Genomic DNA, 9,801 nt, shown 5'->3' on the forward strand with positions numbered 1-9,801 from the left:
TTCAGGCGACGCTACCGCAAGGCGCAACTACGGGAGCGACTCCTCGAACATTCCAGGCTCCTGGGCCGGTGAGTCATCGCTCAGAATATGAGAATCCATGTACAAATAACGTTGAACTTATCACTCCTGTGTGGGTCTGCCTGACCCAGTTTTGCCCAGCAACAAGCCTGAGGCCGTGCTACAATAACCCATTCAAATTCTGAGTGTATGCCCCCACTGTCATTGTGCGCTACTCAGCGAATACACTGTGATATAAAAGAGTCCTGGATGGAAAAAAATATAGCGATAAAAATTCCCTCCAACTGAGTGTCAATACTAATTAGCTTCTACGGCCGATTCGAATTTTTTTTCATCTTGCTGATTTAATACTGCAAACTCCGTAAAAAAACTCCGTAAAAACTCCAGGACTCTATTAACTCCGTAAAAAATTGTCCAGATGATTCATGCAACAAAATTTTATTTTATTTTCGACCAGAAAGGCGGATAGATCTAATGATTTTCAATAGAGGGAATAAAAGCAAGATCCAGGAAAAATACCGATTGAAATTATTTCTCATTCCAGAAGAAGCACAAACTATTACTTCGCATTTAAATTGAGAAACTTTTGCCGGCTGAAAGGTTTAGCAAGCGATACGAAAAATTCGTTTATAAAGCTTCCTGTGAGATTTGATTTCGATGTTGTTAGAGTTTGTAGTGTCTAATTTATGTTTAATATTTTGATAGCCCAATATTTATTTGTAAGCTCTAGTTTTTTCGAGTGCAGCGCGTTTCGTAGACAGTATACATGCCGTGGCTCTTATTTCCAATCGAAATCGATTTTCACAATGGCAAAATTTCGACGTTGCAAGTGACAAAACAAATTCAATGGGGAACTTTTGGAAGGCTTGAAGTTTTAAGTGAAATAAAGAAAAATAATTAGTGTAAATCAGTTTTGATATCCTGGACGACTGACTAATTATTATAGTAAGATCTTTTGGAGTCAGATCAAAGCAGAAGAGTTTTTAACTCGTTGTGAACACCGGAATTGTGAACTGAGGTCGGGTAGATCCTGAATAGCAATTCAACATTCAACACTTCCATTGAAGCGGGGAAATAATAACGTTCATCTGCCTCATAAACGCTTCTACATATTAATTCACCTTTCTACTTTCGCAACCCTTTCATGTTACTGAACAACCATTATTGCATATAGAATTACCTTCCGTTTAAATATATTACAATATGACAAAACTTACGTGGAATTTCCAGACGTATGAGGACGGTGTGCCTTGGACAGTCACCAGCCTTGCTGAAGGAGAGCGAGCGGTCGCCAGCCTGTCCAACAACATCAAGCCCAGTCGCCTCGTGGTGCTGTCCACCCACACCCGCCCCATCCCGGGGCTGGGGGAGCTGCTGTCCCGCCTCGCCGCCCACCACACCGGCGACATCAGCCTGCTGCCCCTGGACTCTTTCTGGAGGCCGGCAGGGCAGGCGGATGGAGGCATGGCAGCCATCATTAACAAGTTAGTGTAAATTTATCGATAGTTTGAAATTCAGAAAAATCGCAGTATGAACGGGTTAAAATAAGGATAAAATTCCCACTAATTATACATTTTCTCTGGCATTGTGGGAGATCGTTGAGAGCAGGCTGGGGTGTGGAACCTTTTCTCACGAATAAATGCGATGTATATTGACGAAATCGGCAAAAATAACATGAAAAAAATACCCAATAAAACGAAAAATAGAGGTATGTAAATAGAGTACGTATCAATTATGTATAAATATTTCTCAAAAATGGTACTCAAATTTTTAAGTAATCAAAATATAGAACCAACACCCTCCCATCACTCTCCCGTGTAAACTCTCCAAGCCCTGACGAGTTCCCTCTCCCCAACCCTAACGAAACCCAACCCATGGACCAGTAACCAACCCGACCATGCGTCATGCGCCTGTCTCATCTTCTACTGTCCTGTCCTTTTCTCCTTCCTCTGTCTGGCCAATCTGCACCACCTCTTATTGGCTCCCACTCTTTCCTAGTAGCACCGCACCACCACCACCACTACCACCACGAAATTAGCAGGTTTTGTCATTATTGGTGAAAAGAATATCTAATACTGTTTTTTTAATCAACTTTCAATTGGGCTGTCATCAATATTTTGAATTCCAAACGGCAATTCAAGTTATCACTTTTTTCTTTTATTGGCAATATGTTCAGATTCAACTATAACCTATTAAACTTGAAAATTTTACTTGCAAATGTATCTGCATCCAATAGTGGGAAGCAATTGATTTATAATCACCTAATAAAGTGAGTATAAAATGTCGAGCATCTTAAAAGCGTATCGCTCATAAATTGAGTGAAAAAGTAAAACAACAGTGTTAAAGTACAAAGTAAAAGAACAATGTGAAGGAATTTTATCCGCATCCATGCCCCGTGTGTATTCTAATAGAATTTTTTTAATAGGTGTCTTTACGTTTAATTATAACCAATGCGGAAGCGATGATATTTATAACTGTACTAAATAGTACAATAGTTGTTTGTTGAGTCACCTCAGATGTGATTTCGCTTTGGCTTTCATGGCCTTCGAATTGAACGTCGAATTTTGTGTTAACTCATGTTACGTTTGCGGGTAGTCACGTGGTAATCGCGTGTGTCAATAGAAGCTTTCCCACGTTGGTGGTTGGAACTCAGTAACGTTCGTAGATATGAGTTACATTTTTTAATTTCCAAGCTCATAAGTTTAGACGTGAAGTTTCTTATTCTCCTCATTCTTTTATTAAATGATGTTTCTTGATCATATATTCTCTCACTTTTCCCTGCGTTCATAGAGACCGCCTAGAAACCATGTACGGCTCTCCTGATCAAGTCTTGGTCCACTTAAACTTGCGACGTTTCGCCGGAATGCAGAATGGTAGATTGTATTTTAAGATCGATTCATAGTTCATCCAAATTATTTCTGATTCATTCTAATTGCTATAGATAACTGTTTTACCTGTTGCAAAGTCTTGAAAATTTTCCGTTCTTTTCTATGAAACATTTTTACCATGAATTGTTATAATCGCTTATGTTGCACTTTTGATTCCTGAAGCAAGCTTGTTAGGACAAAACACAAACTGGCGTTTATATAGTTCATTTACTTTTATATGCTTCAATAAAAAGAGAGATGCTCACAAGTACGAACCATAAGCTGAATTCGAGTTCATCAAGAAAATCGTATGAACTAGAAAAAAAAAATAAAATGAAAAGGGTCAACTGATGAGGATCACGAACTCGTTCAAATAAGTGGGCAAAATAAATTATTCAAAACATAAAAATTGAGTATTTATTGGTAACTTACCTCGGACTTTGTTGAAAGGTGGTTTCAAGGTTTCCAAACTCCAAACAAGGGTAGCTAAGGAGTGGATTTGCAAGATTGGTGTCCGTTTTGACAACGACTGCGACTATGGGGCTTTCAAAGCCTTACCAAAACAAATAGGTAAGTTTTCTTATATTTATCCGTGTAAGTGTAACTCTTCGTTCTGCCTGATATTGAAAATTGTTGATTTTGCAAGCAGAAAGTGACCTCGCTGTTCCTTGGGAACGATGCGTGACGGTGGTGAAGTGGTCTGAGGCTTTTATTAACCGTCGTCACTGCGGACACAATGAACAACGCAAACTGACTTAGCATTTGTGGGTCAGGTCGGTCTGCATATAAAAAAAATTCAATTCGTTAACTACACATTGCCTCAGACCATCAATGCAGCCGTTGTGCAGGTTGGGAAAAGCAGCTATCAATGCAACTTTGAATTAGAAATTTGAAAGCAAAGAAAATACCACAAAAATTCACCATATCTTTATGAGAGAAAACGTTTCGGAGTCCAACTCCATCGCCAGTTCATAACACAAAATTCTGTTCAGAAAAAGTTCAGTCCTAGAAACACAAATAAATCAATTAGTAAAGTAAAATGCACTGTAAGGTTTTGAAAAAGTTCAGAAAAAGTTCAGTCCTAGAAACACAAATAAATCAATTAGTAAAGTAAAATGCACTGTCAGGTTTCAAAACGGAAATTAAATAAATATGACATGAAATTAACGCTAGTAAACGGCCTATCTATTTAATATTTCAAGAGGAAAGGAGCTAAAAGCGGCATTCAGACTAGGCTTCTGTTTGAATAAGGATGTGCAAGTAGGTTCCCCGTTCTATAACTCCTGCCCTTATGCTCAGCCAGCCTAGTATAGAAATTGCTTGCCGTCATACCGACTTACGCTGATGTGACGATCGCATAAGAACACGAGTGACGATCGCATAAGAACTAGTGACGATCGCATAAGAACAGGTAGGATATCCGTATACCTGAAAATGAGCCGATTCTAAAATTGTTAACCAGCAACACATGAAGATTTACATCGGGAAGATATTTAGCAAATAAAACTTTTAATTCTTTTGACATAGTCTCAGATGCGGGTCCAAAGTAGGGAAAAGAACAGTAAGTAACTTTCCTATTGTCACACTTGGGAACGACTGCAGTACATTGCTTGGACATAAACTTTTTAATTTGGGTGAGCACCAGGTGCGATGGAAAGCCATTTTGTGAAAAGATATTGCGCAACAATTCAAATTCAGAGTGCATGGCTAGCAGAGTAGAACAAATGCGAAAGCCGCGGTTTATCAATGTTTGGAACCCATTTAACTTGAAACGAAAGGAGCGAAAGCTACAAAAACTGGTGCTTGAACCGGTAAATTTCGATTTTCAAAAAACAGAAGTTTGGAAACGGCCATTAGATTTGGTAACTTTTCAATCAAGGAAAGACAAGCTATTGACTGATTCCAGCTCCATGATTAATTTGATAGACTTATGTTGGAGATTAAGATAGTCAAAGAAAAGGCCCACGTGAGAGGGATGCTTAAAAATCAAAAAGGTATCGTCAATCAACATATCGGTTATAGAAAATTGGCTTAAAATCAAGAGGGCAATTGGCCAACCATGTAGCCTTGTGAAAACACATGAATATATTGGCAAAAGTAGGGCCGAGTGGAAGTCCCATGCCCCAACCGTCAATTTGTCTGTAAAACTTGCCAACAAATACGAAAATTGAGTTTAGCACTGATTTGAAAAAATTGCTTTTACAACCCATGACAAGGTCATTGACATCTTTAAACAATGAATTGAGACAAATATCGATGGTTTCAGAAAGAGGTATATTAGTAAATAAATTTTCTTCATCAAAAAAAGCCATAGCCAATGCCTGAACATTGGTAAAACTCTTCAGGCGATCTACGAACATATAAGTGTTATCCACAGTATATTGGTTGGTCGTAAGACAGTTCATAAGCGGAACCAAAAATTTTGCAAGTGTGTTATGAACTGACGATGGAGCTGGACTCCAAAACGTTTTCTCTTATAAGGATATGGTGAATTTTGAGGTACTTTCTTTGCTTGTGAATTCCTGGTTAACTTGCGATTCAAGCAAGTAAGTGATTTTAACTTTGAATCACAAGTAGCCTCGGTTAGAAATAAATTACTAGGCACTGAATTCTTACCTTTCATCAGTGAATTGTTAGGAGCAATCGTTAAAAATTGTGTGGACACGTCATTACCGTCAAAATGATGGAACTTGAATTGACTGAGGATGACATAGATTTTTAATACTAAACAGAAGGATAAATTAGCTGAGAAGATATTTCTTGTTCATTCGAGTCCGGCGTGTTTTTCAGACGATGCTTGTTGTGTACGAGGAACGCCTTGCAACGTCAGCTCCAAATTGTGGAAGAACGGTTGTAGGGTCAACCGCTGGCATTTCCCAGACCTCTGCGACAAAGACTTGGACTGGATCATCTCCATGCTGTACCGATTCAGAAATTCTCGGTGCGTGAATAAACACCATTTGAATTAACTATAACTAGTATTTTCATTCTGGCAGTTTCTGTTACTCTAGCGCTTGCCATTCGAGCCCCAAGAATTTGTCTCTTTCGAAATTAATTGATATGAGGTCGAAGGACACTTTAAATTTTTTAAAAAAATGAATCAAGTATAAATAAAACAATACTTAAAAACATTGCAATATATATATGGTTTCTTACATAATATCTATAATTATGAGTATCTATAATTATCTATGAGTATCTATAATTGGAGGCTATATTAGCCTCCAATTAAAGCTGGTGTAGCCAACTCGAGTTATTCATTCAGTCAAGCATATCTACTTCGTGTCGATCAACTTTACGAAAATTCTGACTTAGATTTCTTGACAAAAATATATTATTTCTCAGTTCTTTAATTCATTGCCATCTCAGCTTGAGTCTGGTCTTACCGAGAAATGGCCTCACGCACAAGGGCGCTCGTCGGCTGTTCGCGGCGCTCCACAAAATTTGGTTGGTATACCACGACCCTGGCGCGGTGCACCTGACGGCAGCTGGCAGTAGCGGTGCACCTGATCTCACCTTCATCGAGTTGTCAACGAACAACATCATTCAATGGATGTAAAATGCTGCGGCTTGGTAGGAGGTATGTGACGGTAGGAATATAACGCAGTATATATGATGCATTTTTTCAATATTCACTTTAAATATTAAAGGTTCGAAGGAAGAAATATTGAAGATTGAAGGGACGGGTTTTTCCAAACGGGAGAGACTAGGCAGAAATGTGTCGAATCGCGTAAATCAGAGTAGGTTTTTACTGATGAGTTCAAGCGTGAAATTCATTTCTTATATCTTTTTCTAGATTTTATCAAAAATCGTAGGTAAGCCATTTACTGTTTCATAACATTTTAATAATATTTAGGAAATGGTTTAGAAATATAGGAAGGAAGCGCGTGTAAAAGTGAAAAATTGAATGGTCAATAATTACATAAAGGCTTACTTTAGAGTAAATGAGTCACGTAAAATACGCATCATATTCGAAGTACTAATAATATTATGCTAATTATAACAAAATCGACAACTTGGTGGCAAATAACAATCATCGTACATTTCTTTTAAACATAAGTGAAAATGATCGAAAAAATTAGAAAAATAACGTTGATGGAGGATAATCAACAGGGCTGTTGAACATATCTCAACATATGGTATCTATGTCGAGATATGTATTTATTTCTTTTTTATTTAAAATACTCTCAAAACATTGAACTTCAAAGTGGAAGAATTTTTTATTAGCTGAGATGTTTAAAAAGAGTTTTATGTTTGTTATCTCTCGTGATTCAAATTTGAATGCCACCTTATTCGTGTGCACAATTTCTGAATCAACAATGTTGCCAAGTTTTCTCCAAAAGCGTCAAAAATGGAAAAATACGGGAAATATGTAGCATAAATGACAGAAGCAAATTTATTGAATCAAGATTTACAAAACCCCTAACAATGTCTGCAGGATAGAAGTGACTTAGTGAAATGGAAGGAATCAAAACAAAAGTAAAAAGAAAATGCTGAAGTTTTTTCAAACGAAAATTTCTGTTATTTTAAATTCTAAAAAATATTTTCTAGTCTCCAGTTTTTTTTGTGCGGTTGGTGGATCGCAAATTCCCGTGCAAGACGATCTGAGACCTGACTGACTTATCAAGACATTGTCGACTGGCGGTCAAGCGGTGATATGCACAGAAATAGCAAACGAAATACTTTTAAAAATCATTTTAATTATATGGCGTATTGAATCATAATTAATTTAATGTCTAATTATATTATTATCAATTTAATTTATAATTTAATCACATGACTATTTTGTTTCGTGTTTTATTCGTATAATAATAACACAACAGGAGTTTACGTGCAAGGATATAGTGATTACACTTTACACTTCCAATAGTATAAGACTGTTAATGTAATATAAAAAAATTTACCTCTGTCTCCAGACACTTAAGTGTTTCAAGGCCTGTCCGAGTGACCGAGCCGAAAGCGAGTCACTTGTGGCCGCCAAATTGTTTCAGAGAAATCCAAGTATCTCCAAATGTGATATTTCGAGACACGTTGGTGTTTTGAATGTAAGAACACAAAATAACCTACGGAAAATCAAACCAGCATTTTGGTATATATGTGATACAGTTGTAGCGTATAATAGATCCTCGTCCTGTGTTCAGCACCGGATGAAGTAATTCCCATAAATTCCACTCCTCCAGGGGTAGAACAAATATATACATATATACATAATCGAATACATACTCTAAAGTCTAGAATATAAAGTATATTACATATCACATCGACATTATTACTTAAATCGTAATTATGTTATATAAAAAATTTTTATAAAACAGAAAAGTGAAAAACCGAGATACAAGGCCTTCAGTCCTCCCATTTTTTCAAAGTATTTAGATTTGTTATGAAATTAACCAGTAATAGAAATAAGTGTATTATAATACAATAATACAGTAGTAAAATGTAGTACAATAACAATAATTAATAATTATTAAAAATTAAGTGAAATGTAATGCTTGAAAAAATTGTATTACTAACTAGGATCAACTTTTATGATATGAAGAATGTATGTTGATTCATGATTGAAAGAATGTCGATCGAAGTTGAGGTGTCGTCGCGGCCACGGCGACTCTTCGTTGCTGAGTTATGCATGCTCGGGGTATTAGAATTGGTTTATTATGAAAATGGAAAGTTATATTTTAGTCAACATCATCCACGAAATTGACAATACAAGATAACTGAGAGATTAAGTGTCTTAATTTTTATTACAATAAACGAACACCATCAAAATAGAATAACAGTGAACCATAAAGAAATCAGCGAACATAAGCATGCAGTCGAAAGAAAAGAACACCATGAAAAGAAATGAATGAACAGAACAACGTTTGAGTTGAGGATATTCGTCTAAAGAAAAGAATGGTTGAACATGCCCGAAGAAGAACACAACATATTAAAATAACTTGTTTGCTTAAACCGCAAGTTAACCAGGAATTTAAAAGCAAAAAAAAAATGCCACAAAAATTTACCATATCTTTATAAGAGAAAACGTTTCGGAGTCCAGCTCCATCGTCAGTACATAACAAAAAATTCAGTTCGGAAGAAGTTCAGTCCTAGAAACACAAAGAAATCAATTAGTGGAGTAAAATGAACTGTCAGGTTTCAAAACGGAAAATAAATAAATATGACATGTAATTATCGCTAGTATACGGCTTATCTATTTACTATTTCAAGAGGAAAGGAGCTAAAACCGGCATTCAGACTAGGCTTATGTTTATATAGGGATACTAAAATTCGTTGATCAGTAACACCGGATGTGGAAGCTAGAATTTTAAAATCACTATCGGATACAGAGGTGTTGCACTGCTCGTCATGAGCACGTACAGCAGAATGCGGTAGATGTGCAAGTAGGTTTCCCGTTCTATAACTCATGCCCTTTGGCTCAGCCAGCCTAGTATAGAAATTGCGTGACCTTATACCGACGTACGCTGATGCGCACTGCGCACAACTATATCTGTAAACTAGTGACAATCGCATAAGAACAGGTATAGGGTATCCTTATACCTGGAAAAGGTGCCGATTCTAAAATTGTTAACTAGCAACACATGAAGATTGGCCCCGGTATTTATATGGTTTGCCAAAAATTCATAAACCAGATTTCAATGTGAAATTTAAATTCCGCCAAATTTTGCTGCTTATAATACCCCTAGTTTCAAACTTGCAAAATTTTTGGTTCCGCTTATGAACTGTCTGACGACCAACCAATATACTGTGGATAACACTTATACGTTCGTAGATCGCCTGAAGAGTTTTACCTATGTTAAGGAATTGACTATGGCATCTTTTGATGTAGAAAACTTATTTACTAATATACCTCTTTCTGAAACCATCGATATCTGTCCCAATTCATTGTTTAAAGATGTCAATGACCTTGTCATGGGTT

At 36.7% G+C, this 9,801-nt stretch overlaps 1 protein-coding gene across 1 annotated transcript; it reads left to right on the forward strand.

Moving 5' to 3' along the window:
• The first annotated feature begins 1,221 nt into the window (after nucleotides 1-1,221).
• LOC125178098 lies at nucleotides 1,222-6,449 on the forward strand. Its single transcript, XM_047881115.1, has 5 exons — nucleotides 1,222-1,502; nucleotides 2,809-2,891; nucleotides 3,336-3,455; nucleotides 5,676-5,826; nucleotides 6,255-6,449. The coding sequence occupies exons 1-5, from the start codon at nucleotides 1,222-1,224 to the stop codon at nucleotides 6,442-6,444; spliced, it is 825 nt and encodes a 274-aa protein (XP_047737071.1). The 3' UTR covers nucleotides 6,445-6,449.
• Nucleotides 6,450-9,801: the final 3,352 nt, after the last annotated feature.

The sequence above is a fragment of the Hyalella azteca genome, unplaced genomic scaffold (assembly GCF_000764305.2).
Source record: "Hyalella azteca isolate HAZT.00-mixed unplaced genomic scaffold, Hazt_2.0.2 contig7085, whole genome shotgun sequence".
Taxonomy (NCBI): domain Eukaryota; kingdom Metazoa; phylum Arthropoda; class Malacostraca; order Amphipoda; family Hyalellidae; genus Hyalella; species Hyalella azteca.